The 26,259-nt window shown below is 36.5% G+C and overlaps 3 protein-coding genes across 3 annotated transcripts; 1 reads left to right on the top strand and 2 right to left on the bottom strand.

Moving 5' to 3' along the window:
• Window positions 1-4,658: 4,658 nt before the first annotated feature.
• LOC121800802 lies at window positions 4,659-5,658 on the bottom strand. Its single transcript, XM_042200306.1, has 2 exons — window positions 5,050-5,658; window positions 4,659-4,988 (listed from the first exon to the last, which is right to left on the bottom strand). Exons 1-2 carry the CDS (start codon window positions 5,571-5,573, stop codon window positions 4,829-4,831), a joined length of 684 nt encoding a protein of 227 aa, XP_042056240.1. The 5' UTR covers window positions 5,574-5,658; the 3' UTR covers window positions 4,659-4,828.
• A 14,525-nt stretch (window positions 5,659-20,183) lies between these two features.
• On the top strand, window positions 20,184-22,369 carry LOC121799051 (ribosome production factor 2 homolog). The gene is made up of 6 exons (XM_042198371.1): window positions 20,184-20,323; window positions 20,405-20,608; window positions 21,242-21,487; window positions 21,572-21,814; window positions 21,896-21,961; window positions 22,090-22,369. Exons 1-6 carry the CDS (start codon window positions 20,255-20,257, stop codon window positions 22,213-22,215), a joined length of 954 nt encoding a protein of 317 aa, XP_042054305.1. The 5' UTR covers window positions 20,184-20,254; the 3' UTR covers window positions 22,216-22,369.
• A 1,853-nt stretch (window positions 22,370-24,222) lies between these two features.
• LOC121799050 lies at window positions 24,223-26,191 on the bottom strand. The gene is made up of 4 exons (XM_042198370.1): window positions 25,964-26,191; window positions 25,793-25,850; window positions 25,161-25,504; window positions 24,223-25,086 (listed from the first exon to the last, which is right to left on the bottom strand). The coding sequence occupies exons 2-4, from the start codon at window positions 25,845-25,847 to the stop codon at window positions 24,502-24,504; spliced, it is 984 nt and encodes a 327-aa protein (XP_042054304.1). The 5' UTR covers window positions 25,848-25,850; window positions 25,964-26,191; the 3' UTR covers window positions 24,223-24,501.
• Between the last annotated feature and the right edge of the window lie 68 nt (window positions 26,192-26,259).

Genomic DNA, 26,259 nt, shown 5'->3' with positions numbered 1-26,259 from the left:
CTCCGACGAGAACAGGTTGATTTGTCTCTTCACCTGGTCCCAGTGCTTGCGGAGCTGCTCCCGTTGGCGCTTGTACGCGCTCGGCGGCTTCGCCGCATTGTAGCGCTCGGCGATGAGCTCCCAGTACGCCTGCTGCCTCTAGTTGTTCGCGAATATTGGGTCCTCCGATATATCCACCCAACACCTCGCCAATACGAGGGTTTCATCCACCTGGTAGTTTGTACGGCCGGGGGCGTACTCTTCACATACTCCCGGAGATGGCAACTTCTGCGCGCGTTGCCGGTTCCGCTTCTTTTTCGCGGGGGCGGAAGAGGATGGGGTGGCGTCGGCGGCGCGTCGGGAAGGGGCGACGGGTCGGTTTAGTGACGGCTCCATGTCAGACAAACCGTACGATTCCGTGCTGAATTCGGGATCATACTGTGCGTTGGCGTCGAACTGCCTATATTCGTCGGGTTCTGTACCAGGCCAACGCGCCTCCCCAAACATCGGACTGTTGGGACTTGCATCCATTTCGTCGAAATAATAAAAATGTGAGTTTCGAGAATGAAATCGTGAAAATGAAACATTACAAATGAAGGTAGGGTAGGAGTATTTATACAAAATAAAAAACACGTGGCATCGTCCGCGACCATCGTCCGCCGATCCCGCAATAGGGCGCCGATGGCGCGGACGATAGCTCATCGTCCGCCGGGCCCACAATGGCGCGGACGATATGCCATCGTCCGCGCTTCAACCACGGACAATGCATCGGGCATGGGCGTAGGGCACGGACGATGGCGGGCACCCACAATGGGGCGGACGCTGGCACACATCGGGCGTGCCATAGGGCGTCACATTGTGGATGCCCTAATAATTATAAAAATTCAAAAGTTAAATATTTTTTCCGCGCAACAAATAAGGAGGAAAAGAATTTGAAAAAGAATTTGAAACCAACTGTGGGCGGTGATGAAAATGGGGCGATAAATCTAGCAGCGCAGCCCTCTCTGTTTGCAAAACAACTTAATTCTAGTAATCAACCGCACCATGTAATTCTAATAACCTATTTTGATGGTTTTATCAGTTTCAAGAAAAAAAATTCTAGCCATTTTCACATTAAAAACATTTTAACTTCGACATATAAATATTAAATACTCTTTAATTTATTATAGAATCTTAAAAATGATAATATATTTTAAAATTCATCTATCATCTCTCTACATTATTTTGTCTTTATGACAAACTCTTAAGTTCGTTTCTATATGTTCTCGCTTTGTCATTTTCATGAATGGAGTAGATAGGCGACTTGCATCATCTGATATTGATCCTCGTGTTACCCTAATATTGAACTAGGGTAGAGTTGTTAACTGAGTCAGACTGGCTCAGTTCAACACAGCCCAAACCAGTTATATATCGGCCTATGACAACCCATAAGTGAAACAAAGTAGACTTGAGTTGGGATTATTGGTTGAAGTGAGCTCCAATTGAGTCATTTTTCGAACACATACTCAACCCAGGCACAAATAAGGTCCACAACTATAGATCGTATATTACATTCCCCCGTCTAGAACCATTTTCATTTTGATTTGTCACTGAAAATTAGAAAGTTTATACTTTAGGAAAAAAATTCTCTCTAATGAGGTGCGACTTATTCTTTACGAACAACACTTTAATCACTTTTTTTCTCTCTCCCTCGTTCTTACTTTATCAATTATGCATTAAAATCCATATTGTTTTAAAAGTTCTTATTTTTAAAATATATGGAGTAATTATTTATCCTTTAATATTAACATAATTTAAATTTTTGTTTCCTAAATTTGTATATTAGTTTAGATTTTTTTTAAATGTACCTTCTTACATTTGAACTTTCTAAAATAACTGAAACAAGCTAAATTTGAGTATATATATTTATTTAATAATTAATGATATAATATTATATATAATTCTAAAATTATCCAATGAATGTATATATATGAACTAAAATAGAAAATATTCATAAATAGGCTGATCCTCTAAATATAACTATTTTATGCTAATATATTTAACAAAAAAAATACATGAAAAATAATTTTCTATATAACCGAATTAGTCCGCTCAATCCACTAAGCAAATAAGTCTAGCCAAGACTGGGTCTAAATTTATAGAAATAAACACAACTTAGCCCGCTTTGGTGGTGGGCTTGGCCGATCCAGCCTATTTGTAACTCTTATTTTGGAGGACATTTTATTTTTTGGACTTGTCTTATTTGCAAAACTTCAAGGGTGTGTCTGGTTCATCATATACCATTTCTTAAGAAAATGTGTTGATGCTTAAATAGAGTAGTGTTTCTTGGTTTACACTAACTGGATTAGTTGTTTGGATTCTTATTTAGCATTTCTTGCTTTTTAATATCTGTTGTTCGGTTGTAGGTAATAAACATTTTATTATTGGATTTGTCCTTTTTACCCATACAAGTTAAAAATTTCAATAAAATAAATTTTAACCTATGATTTTATTTTTAAAATTTCATATTATGAATTTTCAATAAATTTAACCTACTAATTGAATTAATAAAGTTCAATAGATAGTTTAATTTTGTCAATAATTATGTTTCTATAGTTTCCGTAGAATGGATAATGATGTGAATCCTTGTTGCTAAACAATTATGCTTTTATATTGAGTGTTCTTGTTGCTACACTATGGATTGAAGACTCAGTCTACAAAAAATTGAGGCAAAATAATAAGGACGGAGTTGTGGTGATCTTGAGGTCACTGGTTCAAGCCCCGTCGTTCGCTCGGAGATTTTCGGTCTTATTTCGTAAATCAGGTCAAACAGAATTAGTCGGATTCCGCTAAAGGCGGGCTCACACATGTGGTTAAACCCAAAAAAAATGTTATTCACTCTGCATTTTATTTCATTTGTGACTCGGAGACTCACAGTCATAATCTTCATACATATACAGAAATACTCCAAGTAATAACAGTACCGAGGAAGAAATGAGATACAAGGTCGCAGTACCAACTGTATAAAATAAATTGAGAAAAACTGACACACCTCAACCCTTCTGACGTATACTCTTTTACTAAATAAATCCCTTATCATAAAAGCACTCAATACACGTGTCTAATTCATAGAACACTCATATTATATAAGTTCCAAACCAACACTTATCCTATACATATTTCAAAATATCATGTGAAGTAGTGGGACCCTCTCACCACTCTATATACTATACATTTATCTACATGCAAAATGATGAGGAGGAGAAGGTTGCCAATATGCGTCAGCCGCCGAACCTAATAACACGTGGAGTTCCTATGACCCATGTCAGTCAAAACTTTACTACTATCTTATTCCTGAAAAATTTAGTGGTTTATATGAGCCACAACTCAGTATATATAAATTTTCATATTTAATCTCACATGATACAAACATCAAGCATATTCTTTTATCAATACATATAATCAGATACAATATATAACATAATTTAAAAACAAACCATTTCATATTCATATGCATATGCTACTCTATTCAGTTTATTATTCTGTAACAGTCAAGCCTGGTATCTGCCCGGGATTCCTCTATGACCCGAAGGTCCCTCTGTAATTGGACTCATAGGTCCCTCTGTATTTGACCCGAAGGTCCCTCTGTATTTGGACTCATAGGTCCCTCTAAATTTTCAGATCCAGTACAAGGCTGTCACAGATCCTCTCTAATCCAGTGATTCACATAATCGGTATCATAAACATATCTTTTGCACCAATAACATATCCATATCATATTCCATCAAATTATCCAATATATCTAAACAAACATGTCCATTTCAGCAATCAAATATTCATATCAATTTCACACCATATAATCCAATAATTCACTCCAATTCAACATATAACAATCAACCACATAATACATGTAAAACTAAAAGTGTGATTTATACACACCTGGTTGTGAAGATAATCATCTACGACCCTCTGACCATTTCTTTCTCTTTTTTTTTGTTCTCTCCCTCCCCCTTGATAAAAGAACTAACTTTATAAAAACAACTTTTCCTCGATTTTTTTAAAGCATAATAGTTCGAATAAGGCCACGTATATGTTATATCATCAACACCTATCCAATTTGTTTAACTATTATTATAAGTTGCATGACTTGTATAAATGTGTTGCATGCAATCTTATAGTTTGACATGTAGAAGTATATTATCTAATATTAAATTGATATGACATTATCCATTTCCTATAGGATAGTGTGTATTAGTGTGTGAGATACAATTATGAGATTAACTACATATGTGTATATATTTCATGCATAGTACTCTACTTATATATATGTATTCCATGCATGCACAATCACTTAATCTACTAACCTATACGTATAATACATATAATTAAGCTAACTTAACTATATTAATTTCCCCATTATAAATCAAACATCATCTTTTATTTCCATTTCTATAATACAAATAACAATATACATATGCAAAGATAATCAACTATGCTAATATGTAAAATAATGCATGTTTCGGGTTAGGGATGTCAGATGTATCTTACCTGGAAATATCTCAATTGGGAAGAAAAGACACCATAAAAAGATTAGACTAATGTAAAGTGATAGTATGAATTTACAATTACAAGACATCTCCTTTTCTTCCCCACAACAGGGAAAACCACCTATACTAGTTTTGGTAACCGTCGCCAAAAACAAATCAATCAAAACACAATAAATCCAATGAAGAGAATCAAACCAAACCAAACCAAACACATAAAATTAGAATTTCTTTTCCTTTCAAGAAGTCAATCTGGATTCTTGGATGCGAAAACGAGAAACGAGAAGGAAAGGTGAAAACCGGCGTCCTCCAACCAAAGCCTGCTGTCAGGAAGGCTTGAACACCCAATCATGCACATCCCACATCAAATCGACCATCAACCCATCCAAAAACAAGCTCTGATTCCCCCTGAAATTCCACTGCACCCTCTTCACCTCGATCACGCCCTTCCCGTCCACATCAACGCCCAGCAACCCTCCCCTGAACCTTATCACGATGTCGTGCCACGCCCCGGCCTCGCTGAACCTCCCCCTCGCCGCGTAAACGCCCCCGCCCGTGAGCCTCTCCCCCCCGCGATATCAACGAGAATTTTTTTTGTGCGCTTAATTTCGTCGCCTCTTCAAACTCGTGCTCCATATCCCCGAGCGTCAGCGCGAGCTCGGAGTTGACTAAAACTGCTATGTAGTATCCGGTCACGGGTTCGGGCCCTGGCCCGAACCTCGCGCGGCGGAGGTCCCACAGGACGTCGGCTTTCAAGCTGCCGGCCTGGAGAATCTCCGACCCACTCTGGCGGCGCGGAATCTTGAAGCTTCGGCTCAATTTTTCCGCGGAGAATGGGGGGTCGGAGATGGTGATGGAGAAGGCGGGACTCGGAGTGCACCAACGGATTCTGATCAGAAACTGCTTCTCGTTCGAGAGTTTGACTTTGTAGATTGAGGCGACGGCGGTTTGGATTGAGGGAGCGGAGAGAGGCGATGACGTGGTGTTGTTGGTGTGGTGTGATGCGCCGGAGCAGTATGAGTTGGAGACCTTGACCGCGTGCTCGCTGTAACATATGGCGATGTTTTTCATTTTTCGTTCTTGATTTTAGAAATTGAGAGGAAAATATGGATTGAGCATCGGGTGTGCTTTGCCTTTGAGGGAAGGAAGCTGTGGATTTGTGCCTTTCTTCTGCGGGACTCTTTTTTTGTAACTGATTTTGAGTGAGGAAGAAATCCCAGTTATTTTGGAGGTCACCGCGAATTTATCGAGAATCCGTCGATTTAATGTTTGTATTTAATTTATAATCATGTGCTGATCCAAAACTGAAGTAGTTTTATAACATGACAGTTGACAGTTCATGTGTTTGTGGTGTCTAAATAAAGTATGCGAATGAACATTACAGCCTAATTATTGGACTATACCAACAATGTTTATAACGTACATAAAATAATATCCATCGATATATCAAGAGGATTATATGTCACTCACTAGTTTTTTAAAGTAAATGTCACATTATAAAGTTCACATCCTGATATGTTAATGTTGTTTTTGTACTATTTATTTTAATGCCTTATAAATAATTTTTAAACCGATTAATTGTCAAATTTACAAATTATATCCAAGATGAGAAAAGATAAATGTACATGTACATTATATCTTTAAATTTTTAAATTTAAGTGAATTTAATTAGAAACTAGTGTTGTTATTTATTGTATTATATGTAGCAATAAGAAAGAAGTGATATAAAAATTTTATGTCGAATCGTAACATGATTTCGAGCTTGATTCGAATTAATTATACAATATTTAGTAAGAAATAATTTTTTAGCCTAAATATACAAATATTTAAGTTAAAATTTCAATTTTTTTTGAAGTGTTGCAAAATGATTAGTATGAAATTTATTTTAAATCAAATAATGTTTATAAAACGATTTTCAATTTAAAATTTGAAAAAAAGTTCGATTATGTACATACAATTATGTACGTTCCAGAAAAACTCCACAAGATTGAGCAAAAGAAAAGACATAGTAATTTGTAATATGAGAAATTCGTTACAATTTTTAATATATAAATAAAATATAATACTCCCTAGTCCTTTCTTATCTTGAAATAAAGGTCTCATACTGGATTGATGCAGAATTTAAAAAAATTATTTAGCTTTGTAAAAAAAATGGACTGAAAAAGTTATCAAAATATGAATCTTATTTTTTATTAATTTATAATAAAATTAATCAAAATGATAATATTGGATTTTCTTATAAAAAAATAAGAAAGTAAAATGTGGAGTACTCGGTTATGGATGAAAAAAAGGAAATATAAGACATTAAATCAAGGACGAAGAGAAGTATACTAGACATAAAAAGAAATTTAATAATAGTGCATTTACTGAAGATTATAGAGAGAAGCTCGTGAACAAGGGATTAATTTAATAAATTAAGAGTGATATTCAAGAAGAGAGAGCTAACTAATTGAATAATGATTGGTCTAGTTGTCATGAAATTTTATAGGGGGAAATGGGTGTTTTTCTTATAATGTTTTCTGAGTCATGGTTCAACTGTAGATTGGAAATCTTTAGTGAGAGAATGAGTTGAGGTTAACTGCAGAGGTTGTCTGGGCATGCGTGGTAAGGGATAATTGGGACCGCCTTACTAGTGTAGGTGTGCAGTATTTCCAGTTAATAGCCTAAAATACACCCTTCGCTTTGCAAAAGTAATACAGTAGTAGTATTTCTTTTTAGTCATAAAATTTTATACAGTGTTATTTTATAAATTAAATGAAGAATAAAATAGAAGAAAAATATTATTATTATTATTATTATTTTTATCAGAAAATATATCATTTTTAATAAAACAATTTTTTAAAAAAGTATTTTTAATAGGACAAAGAGAATACAACTCTGTCAGCGAATAGGAGTACCGTTTTTGGTCCGTCCGATTATAGGAGTCATGGTTCATAATTACCATAAATGGTAAAAATATCTCACATTTCACAAACTCATTCCACTGATATATCATTTAAAAATAATACTCCATATACAAGTGAGACACATATTCTTCCACCCACTTTTTCTAAACCCTAACTCTCCTTTCACCCACTTTTTCTAACATTTCTTAAAACTTGTGCCTGAATGAAATAAGACGCATATTCGTGGATGGAGGGAGTATTACCTGATTACTTAAGCTTCATCAACTCATCATCCTTAATCTTATTTTTTGTGATTTCCAAACTAGGAGTAATACTCCCTCCTTCTGCCATCATATGTCACTATTTTTCTTTTTGGTCCATCCGTTAATACTTGTCACCTTTACTTTTTACTCCATTTTGGTAATGGACCCACATTCCACTAACTCATTCACACTCAAATTTTATTATGAAACTATTACATAAAAGCAAGACTCACATTCCACCAGCCTTTTCAACTCATATTCCATTAAATTTTTTAAAACTCGTGTCGAATCAAAGTGTGACATTTAATAGAAGACACAGAGAGAAGACACAGAGAGTATGGTTTATTGAAAACTCACATTCTTATCCCATATTAATATATTGATAATCCTGTCTCATTTAATTATGTATTTTCAAAATAACCTTCTTCACTTAATAGACTTTTTAAAGAGGTGAACGACTTATTTTTACATAATGTTAGAACAGACTCAATTCGATGTGATCTTTTTATTTGTGCATATGAAAGTCTATGTACATACCAGCCCACAAATGCGAGAGCGTGTTGAAAACCTCATTTATGTCGCACATCAGCTTGCTAATGATCATGTCTCAACTATAAATAATTGGATAAGCCTTAAGCTTAACTAACTAGCAAACGATATCAGGAAATAAACACGGGAGATAAATGTTAATTGTTGGGTAAATAGCCATTTAAATTATCAAGTTTGGTCAAAATCTGGTTTATCTCACAAAGTTTAAAATCCATTAATTAAATCACGAAGTTTCAATTTTTCTAGTTTATCCCATGTGTCGAATTATAGGTGGAATATTTGTTGACGTGGATTGAGATTTCAAGATGAATTGAGATTTAAATCACGAAAAAGATGTATGTATACTCCAAAGTGTAATCACAAGAAGCTCGATCTTAAAGTTGGATTGAGATTTCAAGGTGGATTTCAATGTAGAAATACAAAGATTCCACCTAAAATTCGACCCATGAAATAAATTAGAAAAATTGAAACTTCGTGATTTAATTAGTAAATTTTAAACTTTAAGGAATAACCAAATTTTAACCAAAATTGATGATTTAAATGGCTATTTACCCTTATTAGTTTATATCTTTCCATAATCATATTATCACTATCAAAGACAAGGAAATATGGATTATTTAGCCGCTAAACTATTAGACTATACATTTGATGTGGAGCTTAGCCCAATGCATAAAGCCTAAATAAAACCCAAGACTTACAAACTTTAATGCATAGTACATAACTTCTTATTTGAACATCCTAATAAAAGCTGGGTATTTTATATGGCAGTCATATTTCAATATTGGATCCAACCAGAAAGTTCCTAGCTAGCTAATTCAATTAAACAATGGTTTGATAATACATTAGGCGCTTATGAACCACACACACTAATGTGGACACAATGTCGATTACAAGAAAAAGGTGTCTTAAATATGTAAGCAAATCGCGGTCGGCATATACTAAACCTTATCCAATCTCGTCATACAAAAAGCCTTTGATCTGTGTACACACATGTGCTTATGTTATGTATGTGTATGAAAAATGAGTATTTGCCACTTTTTTCTACTGTCTCACGTGGCTAATAAATTTGCACTATTAGACACATGCACTAGTCGAGTTGCAGTTGGGAACATTAAAGGACTTGCAATGTTAGAAGAGACTTCACCTCATCTCTTTATATTTTAATTTATAATTTATCAATAAAGTTTTAAAAAATTGGGTTGAATAATAGTTGGAATGTGGACCGCACCTATATATACTAGTTCTATAATAAAATGTGGTGTCTACTTATCATTTATGGTAAAAATGAAATAAGACTTTTATTGTGGGACGGACGAAAATGAAAAAATAGAACTCTTATTACGAGACAGGAGAAATACTGTACGTATGATGTCATATTTGATGGAGGCCACTGTCAAACCATATCAAAAGGGAATATCCCACAAAGAGAGAAGATTGCACAAAATCAGTGATAGACTAGGATTGATTACATTGTATTAATTCCTAGAATAGATTGATTACAATTTATTGTAATTACCATAGATAGGGAAATAACTTCCCTATAAACTGATGGGCTGTAAATCGTTGATTGATCAAGCAATACAGACAATCTTCCACTCTTAATTCCATTTGTCAATATGCAAATCATCTCCTCTCTCGATTACCATCTCTAAGATGGTATCAGAGCAGTGTCGATCCTGTGGATCGGTCACTAGCGTGACACCTTCCGCAGAAAATCTCACAAATACAAAAATCGTGAGTACAATCCAAATACCCCATATTCTCGATTCTGAATCACTCATTGAATGCATATCAAAGTTGATTGCTCAATACAAAGAAACAACCTACCAGCGGTGCAACGAACAACATGTTGCCGCTGCTGGGAGAGGATCAACATCCTCCATCAATGTTGCAACCGCGACAGAATCAGTCCCTCCAGCCACCGAAAGAAGATCTGCAGCACAAGCAGCGGCCGCCGCCTTGAGGAGAGAGCCAGCGGCTGCCTACACCGGAAAGGAACTTACCACCGTCGTCACGCGTCGCCAACCTCCATCATGGTCCGAAGTGGTATCCAATTCCGGCGACAGAGACAAAGCAGCAAGGTTCACGACTGGAGAGGACTCGGCGGAGAGAACGGTTGGGATTTCACAGAAGGGGGAGGCAGTTGGGTTTCATGGAAGAAACGAGATCCTTTCCAATAAATCCTCCAAGTTTCAACCCTCACAAATCGGCCCCAAACCTTCCCGAAAATCCCAATCCGAACCCCAAGCCGAAAATACCTCCCGAAATCCACCCCCAATCTCTAAAAAATCCGCCTTTGACCCCCGAGCTGAAAATACTTCTCAGATTCTACCCAAAAAACCCCATAAAACACGAAACCACCCCAGAAAACCTGAAAATTTCACTCTGGACCCCCACAAAACCCGAAACATCCAATCTGACCCCCACACAGCAAAAACATTACAGATTGCACCCCAAATTTGTGAAAACCTTGGAAACCTACCATCTATACCTTGTAAAAATTCCTTTGATGCCTTAGCTTGTTCCTCTATGTCCCAAACAGGCCCTAAAGATACCCTATTGGATTTTTTATTGTGGCGCAACTGACACGATGTCGTTTGATGCATCTGATTTTCAAACTATCTCAAAATCCACCAAGTCTTATGTCCAGACGGCCAGTGGGGACCTAGCCCGGGTCCAAGGGGCAGGCACAATTAATATTTCGCCCACTTTATGCCTATCTAATTGCCTTTTTGTGCCATCATTATCACATAAGCTCCTCTCTATTAGTCATGTGACTAAAGAACTGAATTGCAAGTTACTGATGCAACCTCAATTTTGCATGCTACAGGATATCAAGACGGGGACGATAGTTGGGCGTGGCACTGAGTGCAACGGACTGTACTATGTGGATGAGATAGCCCAACAGAGTGTTGCAATGCTGACTCACGGACCAACGGACAGGCAGGCTTGGCTTTGGCATCGTCGGTTAGGACATCCATCCATAGGGTATTTACGCATGCTTTTTCCTAAGTTAGTGACCTCTATGAATTCCTTCCATTGTGAAACTTGTTTGCTAGCAAAAAGTCACAGACATACTTTTAAGTTGAATAATACAAGAATGAAAACTCCTTTTGCTTTAATACATTCTGATGTTTGGGGCCCCGCTCCTATTACTGGGGACAAGGTTTTCGATATTTCGTGCTCTTTATTGATGACTATTCTCGCATGACTTGGATTTATTTCTTGAAACATAAGTCCGAAGTGTTTGACAAATTCACTGAATTTTTTACCCTGATCCAAACCCAATACCACCAAACGATTCAAATCCTTAGGTCAGATAACAGGGGGGAGTTTGTCAACGCAAAAATGCAAAACTTTTTCAGGGAAAAGGGATTAGTTCACCAAACATCATGTGCATATACTCCCGAACAGAATGGGATTGCAGAAAGAAAAAATCGATATATCCTAGAAATCACCCGAGCCCTTCTACTTGACTCCAAAGTACCCAAGTCCTTTTGGCCCGAAGCTGTAGCTACATCAGTGTACCTTATGAACCGCTTACCCACTGGGATCCTAAACTTCAAAACTCCCCTCGACATTTTTTCCCAACACTTTGAACTTCCATCATCCTTGTCTTTAGAACCCAGGGTGTTCGGGTGTACTGTCTTCGTTCATATCCCTAAACACGAACGTACCAAATTTTCCCCATGTGCCATAAAATGTGTGTTTCTTGGCTATGGAAAAAATCAGAAAGGGTATAGGTGCTATGACCCAACCACTCGCCAGATACACACCACCTTGAATTGTGATTTTGTGGAAGGAGAATTCTTTTACAGCCAATCTAGTAGTCAGGGGGAGACACCAACTTCAGATGAACATCCGAATAGTGACTTACTTAATTGGCTGCCTACACCCATACCCAACACTGTTCCAAGGGAAAACCACTATGGGGGAGAGTCATCGCCAGATCCTGTCATAGAGGTTGGTCCAACAGACGAGGTTAACAGCACCGCCGGGCCGTCAAACCCAGTAGTACAGAACGAAGTGCAAAGTGACATTGACCAGAGGCTTTGAATCCTGAGGTACATAATTCCAATATTGATGATAGCATTTCTCCTGAAAGTACTAATGTGGATAGGAACAATGAGGCCGAATGTGGAACGAGTAGAGGTGATGGAGATACGGAACAGTCATATGAGCTACCTCCAAGAAGTACAAGAGGAGTCCCACCTCGGATGTACTCACCAGATTGGAAAGGAAGAAGGGGCAGATATTCTATGGTGAATACCGCACAAGGACAATTATCAGAAATGGCCCGAGCATTTGAAGCCGCCCTGTACGAAGAAGAGGAAATTCCTCAATCATTTGAGGAGGCATCGAGACACAAGCACTGGAGAGAAGCTATGAAGAAAGAAATAGATGCACTCATCAAAAATGAAACGTAGGAGAAGTGCACATTACCTAATGGGAAGAAGCCTGTTGGATGTAGATGGATTTTCACCATCAAAAGAAGAGCAGATGGTTCAATCGAGAGATACAAGGCGAGGCTTGTGGCGAAAGGATACACACAAGTGTATGGAATAGACTATGAAGAAACCTTCTCCCCAGTTGCCAAGCTTAACACGGTTCGAGCTTTACTGTCTGTAGCAGCATGCAAAGATTGCCCCCTACATCAGTTCGACGTCACCAATGCCTTTCTTCATGGAGAATTAGAAGAAAATAAAGAAGTATATATGGAAGTGCCACCGGGTTGTGCAGCAGATTTCGGAACAGGACAAGTGTGTCGTTTAAGAAAAACATTGTATGGACTAAAGCAGTCCCCAAGAGTCAGGTTTGGAAGATTTTACCAGGCTATGGCCAAACAAGGGTTCAAACAGAGTCAGTCGGACCACACACTCTTCACAAAAAAAAGAGGAGACAAGATTACCTGCCTAATTATCTACGTAGACGATATGATCATCACAGGGGATGATAGTGAGGAAATTCAAAGCCTGCGAGAGAATCTATTCAAGGAGTTTGAAATGAAAGATCTTGGAGCATTGAAATACTTTCTTGGAATTGAAGTGTTGAGATCGAGGCAAGGAATATTTCTAAGGCAAAAGAAGTACGTCCTTGATCTATTGGCAGAGACTGGCCTATTGGAGTGCAAACCGGCAGAAACTCCCATGATCTCAAACCATGGCTTGAAAATAGAAGAAGGAGCCGTACCTGCAGATCGCGAACGGTATCAGCGATTGGTAGGGAAACTTATCTATTTATCCCACACTCGGCCAGATATTACTTATGCAGTTGGCATAGTTAGTCAGTTTATGCACCGACCACAAGCTGACCACATGGATGCCGCCTTGAGGATTATTCGATATCTGAAAGGGACGGTAGGATATGGAGTGTTCTTAGCTAAGAAAGAAAAGAAATCGACGGATACACCGATGCAGATTGGGCAAGTAACCCCGTCGATAGAAAGTCTACGGGAGGCTACTTCACCTTCGTTGGAGGCAACCTTGTCACTTGGAGAAGCAATAAACAAAAGGTGGTGGCCTTGTCTAGTGCAGAAGCTGAGTTCAGAGGAATCAAAAGTGGACTTATAGAAATAATGTGGTTAAGGAGGTTGTTAACGGAAATTGGCTACCCACCTACGAGGAAAAGTCAATTATTTTGCGACAACAAAGCAGCAATCAGCATCTCAGAAAATCCGGTGCAACATGACAGAACTAAACATGTGGAAGTTGACCGTCACTTCATTAAAGAAAATCTCGAGGCAGGTACCATTGAGTTCCCATTTGTACGATCAGAAGAACAGTTGACAGACATCTTGACCAAGGCAGTTCATCCGAAAGCTTTCAAGGAGATTTTAGGCAAGTTGAGTATCGGAGATACCGTTTCTCAACTTGAGGGGGGTGTCAAACCATATCAAAAGGGAATATCCCACAAAGAGAGAAGATTGCACAAAATCAGTGATAGACTAGGATTGATTACATTGTATTAATTCCTAGAATAGATTGATTACAATTTATTGTAATTACCATAGATAGGGAAATAACTTCCCTATAAACTGATGGGCTGTAAATCGTTGATTGATCAAGCAATACAGACAATCTTCCACTCTTAATTCCTTTTGCCAATATGCAAATCATCTCCTCTCTCGATTACCATCTCTAAGAGCCACAATATTGGAATTCATACCAAGAAAAAATCTGGTTTAGATTATGACGGCAGAGTCAGTGTCTGCGGCTTCGTGTTTATGCTTGTTTTCATGATTTTTCAGTGCAAAAGCTATCACATCTCAGGAATTGAGTTCTTATCTTTTCTTGTTTTTTAAGTTTGGTTGAGTCCTAAATTATAACTACTCCAGTGAATATATAATGTGTGTACGCAACCTGCATGGAGATTATGAAAACAAAATCAAACTTACTGACATTCCTTTTAATTAACATTCCTTCCTATTTGGATCTCATTTTATTTATATGGAATTTGTATTCCATTTAAATAAAATAAGCACCAACAAGTTTGAATATTATTTTAAATTTTGAATAAGAAATAAGTGCAAGTGTGCAACCTAGTGATCACACTACAAAAATTTTATCTTTTAGATACACAAAAATTGAGACGCAATTGCGTTTGAAAATTTGTAAAAATAACTAGTAGTATAATTTAGGATGCACAGAAAAGTGTTCCTAAAATACGGACAAATTATCTTAATCTTTTATTTTTTTCAAGACACTTCTATTTGTGTCTCCTGATTTTATTTGGGACACTGACAATAAGGACACTCTATGAAGTGTCCTTTATAGTATTAAAAAGTGTCATTATTCGATTTTTTTGTTGTAGTGTCAGTATAGTATGATATAATAATTAAAAATAAATTTCTTGAATTTATTTGTCTCCGTCTTAATTGAAGTTCGTCCAAATTGGAATTGATTGAATCGGTACAGAATTAAAGTTGATTAATCTATTAATGCGGTTAACATTATACATTGATTTTCATTATGTATCCAATCGCAGTTCATTAAAGTAAAGCGATTGTTTAATTTCAATTTATTTTTAAATAGATTGTATAGAAGGCAAAAAGGAGAGATTTGGGAGGATTGGAATAATGTGAGATGGTATTTTTGTGTATTTTAAAGGGCATTAATGATCCACCACCTTCCACCAGCAATGTTTGGTTTGGTGATGCAGACGGATGTGGAGTCTTTTGCAAAATAGGCATCTCACCTTCAACCACTAGAAACACCAATATATTTTTTACATATTAGGGCTTAAATTATCAAAACAATCACAAATAGGAGGCTCAGAGTCAGGCTAATAGTAATTATAATACGAGTGTCACAATTTTTTTCTAGTTTAAGAATTTTCACCAATCTCTATTTTTATAGATTCTTGCCCCAATTTTTTTCACTTGATAGAGTGATTACCTTATAAGTTCTTTAAATATGATTGAAAGGTTATAAATTTAAACTTCATCATTAATATTTTTCTTTTCCTTAATAAAATCCACAATTTAGTCATGAAAGAAAACGATTTTTTTATGTGATTTTTTATAAATTGTTATTCTTCACCTTGAATCATGAATTCATTCATCAAACTGACGAATGCACTAAGCAACAAATTTTATTTTACCTGTATGAATTTTTAGGTTATGTATATTAGTAATAGGGTATAAAATAAATTTTATTGGGCATAATACAACTTAGGTACAAAATAAGCAATTTACACTAAAATAAGACTGTAATACCAAAAATACAGAGAAAATAAATAAAATTATAATACATGTCGAGTCGAGGAAGATATCTTTCCACGATATGAAATGGCGCTCCAATTGTGCTCTCGGTTTAGGCGCATTGCCACCAAAGATGAAACGGTTTCGTCTCGTTTTGTAGCAACACTGCTGATAGAACGAGCTCCAATGAACTGAAGTGCGGACTGGAGAGAGGATCTTGCTAGAATCAATATTGTCATTCGTGCAAATTTACATATTGCAGGACTTATAAGCTTGGATGATTAGCTCATTCATGTCACCACTCATCATGTCTGTATAACAGTCGGTAGTTACAAATGTGTGTTGACCAGAGATGCAATAGGGAGATGGTGATCATGTCATTGGCCGTTTGAGATGAACCTAAATAGTTGTTCACGTCGTTGATTGTTCAGAGACACGCATGGACGACCATATGTTCATGCATGATCCCAATACATTAATTGGGTCATGTCTATACCATGGTTAAAAAAAAACCCGAATAACTATCGTCAAGATTCAAGACTCAAGTCCATTACATACATTGTAAGGGTACCCGATACAACATCAGACAGGCACCGGTGGCATGTGCATATGGGTTTCACAGCCCGTCACTTGTACATATAGTTATTACACGTACGTGTTGATTAAACCTTATAAATATGTGATTAGTGATAGCTCATTTATAATTGTAGGATTATTAATAGTCTCTTAACTTTATATTCAAGGGATAAACTTTAATTTACTACTCTGGAAATTAATTGTTGAATCTTTTAACGTCACATTGCTTTTATCGACAATTACTAAACATATTAATTGTATATATTTATATATTATTGTTCATTTCACACATCATTTCAATGTCGCAATAACTTTCGTTTATGCTGACATTAACATCAAATTCCAGGCCGCCAATCTGCTGAGCTGTCGAGAAGATGGTACAGACAGAGTATACCTAAAATTCATTGATTTGTCTGTGAATCTGATATACAATCAAGCTTAAATTAATCAAAATATGGCATCAATATATATTTTCGCAAGCATTCAAAGATGTAGAGATATTTAAGCACTCTGGCCCGCAGTTTTGCCTCTAAATAGAAGTTACAGGCTGCTACTAACTATGGCACTATTAATTAATCAAATTATGGCATCATTAATTAATTGTTTGCGACATGTTTGACGTTTCCATGAAAATTTATGTCGGATGCAAATGTGACATCAATTATAATATGCAATGCTTCATTGCTTACAACACACAATTCTTTCTACAGTTTTAAGATACAAGAAACGTCACGAGGACCACTGAATTCGCACCCATATTATATATCAAGAGCACGCTTACACTATCAATTCATTGATACATATATGTTAATGTACAAATTTTATACTCCTATCTTCTACTTTTTGAGAAAAATAAAAATCCAAGTAATGAGAAGAATATGTAGAACTATAACTCTATAAGAATATACCTTACCTTGTAATAACTGACAATCAATCAAGTTTGGTGAAAGCCTTATTCTTTGCTTTTCACATAGCACAAGTGGCTCATTAATAATATCCATGGATTTCTGAAATCTCAACATTTAATATATAAATAAATTTTCATTTTGGTGTTTAATCCTATTTATCTGTCACAATTTTATTATTTAAAATGTGAAATTATGAAATATTCCCTCCCTCCGCCATAGGAGTCTCATTTCTTGGCGGCACGATTTTAAGAAATATTAAAAAAAGTGGATGGAATAAAGTTAGTGAAATATGAGTCTCATTTGTATATATTAGTTTGTAATAAATATTTTATGCACTATAGTGAACTACTTGACTACTTCTATAATAGTATTATGGAGTATATAATATTCATTACAAGGTGGCAGACTATTATATGTATAAAATGTTCATTACAATTGTTTCATAGTTTGTAACTATGTTATAAAAATTATTTTCATTTTAATGCACCCGTATTTCAACATTATCATATAGAATAGCAAGACAATAAAAATCAAGAATCACTCAACAATGAAAACTACGGAGTGAATACATTGTCAATTTGAAATGACAAGAAGTTTGTCGAAAGAGGCTTTTATTGTAGCTTCGGTGATATTCAATTCATAAACATAAAAAGGTAGTAAGAGTTTTTGGAAAGTGTAGACACCCAAACACTGAGAAATAGGAGTAATTCGTTGCTGCCCGTTGGAGTCTATGAGAATAGAATACGAATAATAAGATAGGTGTTGTTCGGATTGGGTTTATGTAACTTGCCTTCTTCAATTAAGCCCAAATTTAAAGGTTTTTTATTTATTTATTTATTTATTTTTATTTTTTTAAAAAGGAGGATCAACGATGGTTCTCCATCTACCCCCGAAGTGACTCGGACTCCCGGCCTAACGGTCGGAGGTGAAGCGTCTTACCACCGAGCTGCGCTTCGTTGTCCCCTTGGGAACAAACGAGTCAACTTGCCGACCCCAGAACTGGTACACGGCTAGTCAACTATCACCCCCAAGGTTGGGTACAAACGAGTCAACTTGCCAACCCCAGAACTAGTACATGGCTAGTCAACTGTCACCCCCAAGGGAAATTAATTGTCCCCTTGGGAACAAACGAGTCAACTTGCTGACCCCAGAACTAGTACACAGCTAGTCAACTGTCATATATGGAGTGATGTCACACACAAAAAATTAAACCCAAATTATATACTCCACTATTTTAAATCTAATATAATTTTAGGGCGGAGACAGGGTCAACACCGGGGTCGACAAAATCTAAAACGTTCGATTATAGTTCTTCCGTTCTTTATTAATTAAGTCATTTTTCTATTTTGGAAAATTTTAAGATAATTAAGTCATTTCTATTTTTGGCAAAAAAGTAACTCTCTCTTTTACTTTATTCTCTCTTATTTTATTCACCATCCATTTAACACAGTATTCTTAAACTCCGTGCCAAAACAAATGCCTCAATTAACAAGGAACGGAGGGAGTAATATAAATTCTTGGCATTCTTCGGACGGTGGTATGGGTCGACCGACCCCGTGTGATCCCACTTCCGTCCGTTATACTCCCTTGCTTGTTGTTCGTAGTCTTATACTCTTTATGTGCTATTAGTTGATACAACTTGGATTTTATAAAAATTAAATGAAGTGAGAAGAAAATGTTAGTGAAATGTGGATCCAATTTTTTTATATTAATTTTATAATAATTAACTACGAGTAGAATGAGTTAGTGTCTGTTAAAACTCTTAAATCTTGTCTCACATCAACTTGGTGACGATCTTAACTCATCTATATAAGTATGGATTACCATCCCTTTATAAGGCATTTTAAAGGGTGAGTGATACATTTCTAATATGGTATCAGAGCATGCCCAAGTCAATATGGATTTTATCTCTTTATTTCTTTTCATGCCTACCCATGTCTTTCGTATAAGGTCTTTAAGGAGTGAGTGACTCATTTCTAATATATGTCCTATTGCCATAAATGATCAAATACAAATGTGACAGATACTGGCGGACAAAAGCAAAAAGGAAAATAGAGAAATAACTGGCTAGTAATAGCATCTAATTGTCCAATCACATTATTGTTTTATTTTGTGAACTAATATATAAAATCTATACTCTATCCTACTCCCTACATTCCTCATTTGTTGTCCACTTTTATTATTTTGTTCATCTCCTATTTATTATCCATTTTTACTTTTTTTTTCATAAATAGTAATAAAACTCCACATTCTATTAACTAATTTCACTCACATTTTATTATACTTTTAACTACTCCCTCCGTCCCGTAAAAGACGTCACACTTTTTTTTTAGTTTGTCCCACAAAAGATGTCATATTTCCTCTTTTGAAAAAAGTTATCTCTTATATTAATATAAATATACTATTTTTTCTCTCCACTTAGCACACAAAATAACACCTCCTAAAATCTCATGTCATTTCCCAAGCGTGTCATCTATTATGGGACGGAGAGAGTATTAATATATAAAAATGAAATCATCTATTATGAAATCATCTATTATGAGACAGAGAGTATTAATATATATAAATGAAACCTATATTTCAATTACTTTTTCAACTCATTCATTACATTTTTTTTAAAAGTCGAGCCTTTATAACATAAATGGACTACAAATAGGGGATGGAGGGAGTATCAATCACCTTGGGCGTCATATATATAATTCATGTCGTAGCGGCCCATATGTTGAGGCCCAAGAGCTAATTTTGACATGGAAAGCCTTAAAGAGGCCCAATGACAATCGGACTCTTAAACCCTAATCGGTCCCACACTCTCTCTTTCTGGGGTTCAAACTGAAACAACAAAATCACACTAAGAATTTGTTGTGTTGGAGCGATGTTGAAGATCAAGACCCCGAAAAGTGGCAGAATCAAGAGAGACCTTGAAAAACGCGCCCCGAAGCTCGTTAGTATTTGTATTCCTTCACATTAAGCTTCACTTTTTTTATGTGATTTTAACCATTGTTCAAAATTGGAATCGTTGCAGGTGGAAACTCGGAAGAAGACGCTAATACTTCACGGGACTAAAACGAGCAGTGTTTTGAATTCAGTGTTAACAGAAATTCATCATCTGAAGAAGGATAATTCTATCAAGTACTCTAGAAGAAATGATAAAATTAGGCCTTTTGAGAGCGGCGGCGAAACTTCTCTCGAGTTTTTCTCGCTCAAGACTGATTGCAGTTTGTTTGTGGTATGTTCTAAGCTAATTTTGTACTCCCTTTTCAATTTCAAATTAGTCTTCTTTTAGTGGTAAATTTCTGTAAATCGTATGATGTGCAAAGTGACAGTGGTGGTGCAAAAATGGTTTTACTCCCTCCATTTCCTCAATGAGGCCGAATTTTTCAGCATTGAAGTGGTTGTTTAATGTGTTAAGTGGAGTAGATAAAAAAGTAAGAGAGAATGGCGTAGAAAGTGAATAAGCTAGAGATAATATAGTAAGAGAGAATAAAGTAAAAGTGAGAAAAAATATTAATTATTTCTTTGTTCATTGAATATTTTAATGAATAGAGAGTGATTTATTTACAAATATAGAAAGTTGACATCTTGAGTGTGTTAAACTAAAAAGGAAAGGAGACATCTTGAGTCGGACAGAAGGAGTACTATATATGGAAATGACTCAACTATGCAGAAACTTCCCAAAATAGAAAAATGACTCAACTATGACGGAATGGTGGGAGTAACTGTTATTTAGCTGCGCGAGTAAATTATGTTTGTAATTTTATTCCTTTATGTATGTTTTATTGATGGTTTTTCACTTTTGTTTTGGATAATAAATCACTGGTTGTTTGGTTTAATTTGATCATGTTGCTTTTCTCTTCTGCAGTTTGCTTCACACACTAAGAAACGACCAAACAATCTTGTAATTGGACGCTTCTATGACCACCACATATATGATCTTGTAGAGGTGGGAATTGAGAATTTCAGAAGCGTAGGATCCTTTTCGTATGATATGAAGTTGGCTCCACAATTGGGGTCAAAGCCCTTCTTTGCTTTCATTGGAGAAGCTTTTGAGAGTGTTGACGAGCTCAAACACCTTAAGGAAGTCTTGCTCGATCTATTCCGCGGAGAAGTATGTCTCTCCGCTAGTCCCTCTTCGTAATTAGTAGTCTTCTGCTGTTTCATTTACCGCATCTATGCTTTACTACTCATCTAGGTGATCACAAACTTGAACCTGGCTGGGCTGGATCGTGTTTATGTGTGCACAGCTTTGTCGCCAAACAGAGTATTTTTCTCCCATTTTGCGCTGCGTCTTAAAAAATCTGGCACCAAGGTTCCGAGGATGGAGCTTGTTGAGGTTGGGCCCTCCATGGACATGGTTGTGCGTAGGCACCATCAGCCTGATGACAGCCTCAGAAAAGAAGCAATGAAAATGGCGCCTGATTCGACAAAGAAAAAGGTAAACCTATCGTTGCTGTCTCTTAATCCGTATGCTTGCTCTATGAAACAATCGTTTCTTACTCTTTATTATCGGTTTCAGGAGAAGAATGTTGTCAAGGATGATATTCTAGGGAAACTCGGAAAGATTTATATTCCGGACCAGAAGGTACGAAAACTAAAAAAATCCCCCAAGTTTCAGCGTTCTCGTATTATATCTTCACCCGATAGCCAGAAATCAGTGTGCTAGATTTGCCCGTTGTGATTGTTTTCTCATCCGTATGTGCGTTGTTGTAGGTTGGGAGTGTGCCGCTTGCTAACAAATCGAAGGGAGTGAAGAGGGAGCGACGGGAGGCTAAGGCGGCAAAGGGCGAAGGGGACAATCCTACAACACCAAAGAAGCAGAAGCAGGATTCTGAATGATTTTGTTATATCCTTTTAACCATGAGGGAGATGAGATTCTGTTGACATTCATTAACCAAATGGGTTGTATGATTTTGTGTTAATGCCTTAGGAATCAATTTTGAGCCACATGACATGATAATCTAAAATCAGGTTGTTAGTTGTTGGTGCTAAATGTATGTTATTGTGACTTGGTAAGGAATTTTATGGATACTATATCGACATACCAAAAAATCTGAGAAATAGTGACCATGAATTTTGTAGAAAAAGAAAATCTAAATAAGATAAAATTGTCAAAAACGTATGCACTAAAAAAATACTTAAAAAATAAGTTTATTATTATCTGTAATGACTTCAAGTGTGGAATGTAGTCTTCTAGAAGCCTCACTTATGCATACTCTAAGATGCATACTAGTTTATAAGAAAAGCAACAATGGCTGCTGTGATTGAGGAAGAAGAAGATTATAATTTAATTCATGCGATTTTTGGCCTAATTAAATGTGCAAGTATTATTTTTAGCTAGTTTTATTACAATTTCTAGTATAGTGCTCTCAATAGGTTATAGATGGAAGTATAGGAGGCACGCAGCTTTACAAAAAAAATGTGTACTTATAATCTCTCATTCCATTCTAAATAGAGCATTTGTATTCTAAGAATTTTATATAGTACTATTATTTAGTGAATTAAGTGGAGTGAAGAAAATAAGAGAGACAAAAAGTAGAGAGAGTATGTTTTTATTTTTAGAAATGTGTTATTTGTGTGAGATATTCCAAAAAGGAAAATGGTTCAGTGATTGACTGATCGGAGTAAATACTAGTATAGTGAACTACTGTTTTTTATTCTCAAATATTGATTATTGATTATTCTATACAGTATATTTTTGGGTGGCTAACTATCTTTCGTAATTTTAGTTTTTCCAACCTTTCTTTTCAATAATTATACAAATATTGTTTATTCAATAATTCTTCATATTTATATTTGATGGAATTAATAATAAGAAGCTGAAAAGAATATGGTACGAATTAAATTTGGTTTAATTTATAGCATACTATGATTTTTTTTTTATTGAAATGATATTGAATTGAGTTTCAGTTGTTGAATTGAAAGTCTATAATACTAACAAACCAACCCTATGACGTTTTCAAACAATGACATACAAAATTCATTTGCCAGGTTTTTAGTAAAATATACTCCCTCCATCCCATAATAGATGACATACTTAAAAAATGGCACGAGATTTTAGGGAACATTGTTTTGTGTGTTAAGTGTGCAGAGAAAATAGTATATTTATTTTAATGTGAGAGAGTTTTTTCCAAAGAAGAAAATGTGACATCTTTTATGGGACAAACTAAAAAGGAAAGTGTGACATTTATTATTGGAGAGGTACAATTGTTTCATTCTTTTGGTTATGTTTATGTAGACATATTTTTATGTACAAAATATTTATACATTTTCATAGTGATTGAGATTTTTTTTTCTTGTAATACTAACTTCGTCCATACAAAATACTTCCTTCGTCCCACAAGAATATGCACTCTTTCCTTTTTAGTCTATCCCACAAGAACATGCACTTTCTAATTTTGAGAACTTTTTTCACTCTAATAAGGTGAGGCTCATTCTCCACTAACAATACTTAATTATTTTTTCTCTCTACCTCTCTCTTACTTTCCCAATTTTGCATTAAAACCCGTGCCGCCGAACCCAAAGTGCATATTCTTTGGGACGGAGGGAGCAGTAGTTTTTGTATTAAATAACACTTGTTTTAATGTATAATCGGTAAATAAGAAAGGTAGAGAGTGAAAAATCAAGGAATATTATTAGTAGAAGTAAGATTCACCTTATATGAGAAAAAAAAACCTGCTATAAATTGATAGAAATTAGTAATTCTGATAAACTCAAAAACAACAGTTTGACGAATCTGCCAAGGGGATTGATATGTTGTCTATGGCCTAAATGGGTATGTGATTAGGCATCGATTACAACCTTCTCTAAAGTATTACATACATGAGTAATTATGAAGTCCCAGTGTTATGAATAATAGAAGCATCCTACTCCATATAAAGCGTTTCATTAAACGAAGCATACACAAAAACATGTGTGGAGTTACCTTAGGCTACAATTAGTCCAACAACATGCGACATAGCTGGAACCGGAAAAGATCACCTTTGTCATTTCCTACTCCATCTCCTACTACGTATACACAAACATGATAAGTGATAACCACCGTACTTAGCTTAATTTAACAACAAAATATAGTAGAACCCCACTCAAGCCCACCCAACTGCTCCTCAAGTTTTCATGAATATTCTACTTCAGAAATCTCTTCACATAGCCGAGTCGAGCATTCGCAGGCATCCCCATAAAAACCTCGAGGCGCTGCGACTTGTCGCTAAGTATATCGCACAGCTCGTACCTCTCGTCAAGGGTGAGGCCGTCAACAGTCCCGAGCTTGTCAAACACTGCTTGCCTCGCCTTGCCCAAATCAAACTCATACCCAATCCTCGCAGCTATGGCTTCAAGCCTGGAGTTAGTTTCGGCATGGAGATTGCCAAGAAATTCCATCAGCGCATCATCACTCGAGCCATTCTTCCGCTTGAGGGGGCGAGTTTTGGTAGCATAGGTCTGTTGCTCATCGTTGCCTGACCCGTGGTCAGGAGAGTTGGCCTGCTCCTCTACTGGACTATTAGCTTCAGTTGGCACATCATCCAAAGGCGGGCGGTAATCGTTCTCGTTGCATTGACTTCGGACAGGTTCTTGAGGGCGGGTTTCCTCAGCCGCTGTGTCGAGCTCCTCAGCCCCACCACCACACGCTCGGTCCTCCCCAAAAATGCACTTCCAGGTCTCCCAGAAGGGCCAAGACTTGTGGCGCATAAATTTGGCATTTTTATCAGCCTGCATTGCAATGTTAGAACAATGGGAAATTAGGCACAAGTAATGCATTAGAGCATTAGATAATCGGAAAATACCGCCACAATCTGCTCCCACTGTTCGTCATCACAGTCAATTTTGTAATCATTGAGTCCCACTCCCGTGCGTCCCAAGATTCGGCGCAGACTATTGTAACTTTTCTTCCATGCTTGAATTTTAGAAGTGATATGAGGAGTGCCCTTCAGGTCCGACTTGGGGAACTCCGCGCGGATAGCATCTTCGATAATCCGGAGATAGCCCGCACGGAAGCCATTGTCCGACTTCCAACCTTGTGCCACGAGATCAGCCAAGATTATGGCCAGAATCTCTTCCTCCTGCAAGGTCCACATCCTACGTGACCGATCGCCTTTGCGAAACTTCCGTGACCCCGGCTCATTAACAGCTGTTGGGAAAGGATAAAATTCCAAAGGAAACTTTAGAAATGAAGAATACAACATACTCACTTTTCATTTTGGAGATTGATTTTTTAGTATAATTAGATTAGAATTTTTAGTGTAATGAGACATAAATAAAGGGGCTATTAACTTAATCTAACCTATTAATTGAATACATTAATTCTAACTTAAACTAAAAATAATATAAGTAGTTTGAGACGTGCGGAACTGGAATAGTGCAAATAACATGAGACGGAGGGAGTACAAGCAGAAGATGAAGGAAGCATAACTAATACCTGCAGTGACGGAACCAATTACAGTAGCACGGCACGGGCGTTTTGCAGTAGACATATCCTAACAATAATTGTGCACAACAAAACCCAAATTGCAATAAAAAACCAGTAGTGAAAGCAAATTCAATCGATTCTAGGGCAAAAGAAAAATACAAACCCCAAATTAAGCCATACCGATCAGAAGTGGAAGCCCGTCGTCGAATTCATGAACACGATGAACGACCTCCTCGTTTGCAGCTTTGCCCTCTTTTTAGAGCAGAGGGTATTCAAGTTATTTGAAGATCGCGCCTAAAATCCAATCCAATCCAATCCAATCCAAATCCGGAGGCGTTTATTGAAACCTAAACAACATATTTGGGGAAGACTTATATGGGCTCTATAGTTTCAAAACAGCCCAAGTTACTGAACAGGCCCGATATAGGTGTATTATTTTCATGCGAGACTTAACGATTAAGATCTGAAGAAAATAT

This window comes from Salvia splendens, chromosome 4, assembly GCF_004379255.2.
Source record: "Salvia splendens isolate huo1 chromosome 4, SspV2, whole genome shotgun sequence".
In the NCBI taxonomy this organism is placed as follows: Eukaryota; Viridiplantae; Streptophyta; class Magnoliopsida; order Lamiales; family Lamiaceae; genus Salvia; species Salvia splendens.
The sequence above is the reverse complement of the archived record's forward strand: the minus strand, read 5'-3'. Positions and strand labels throughout refer to the sequence as shown.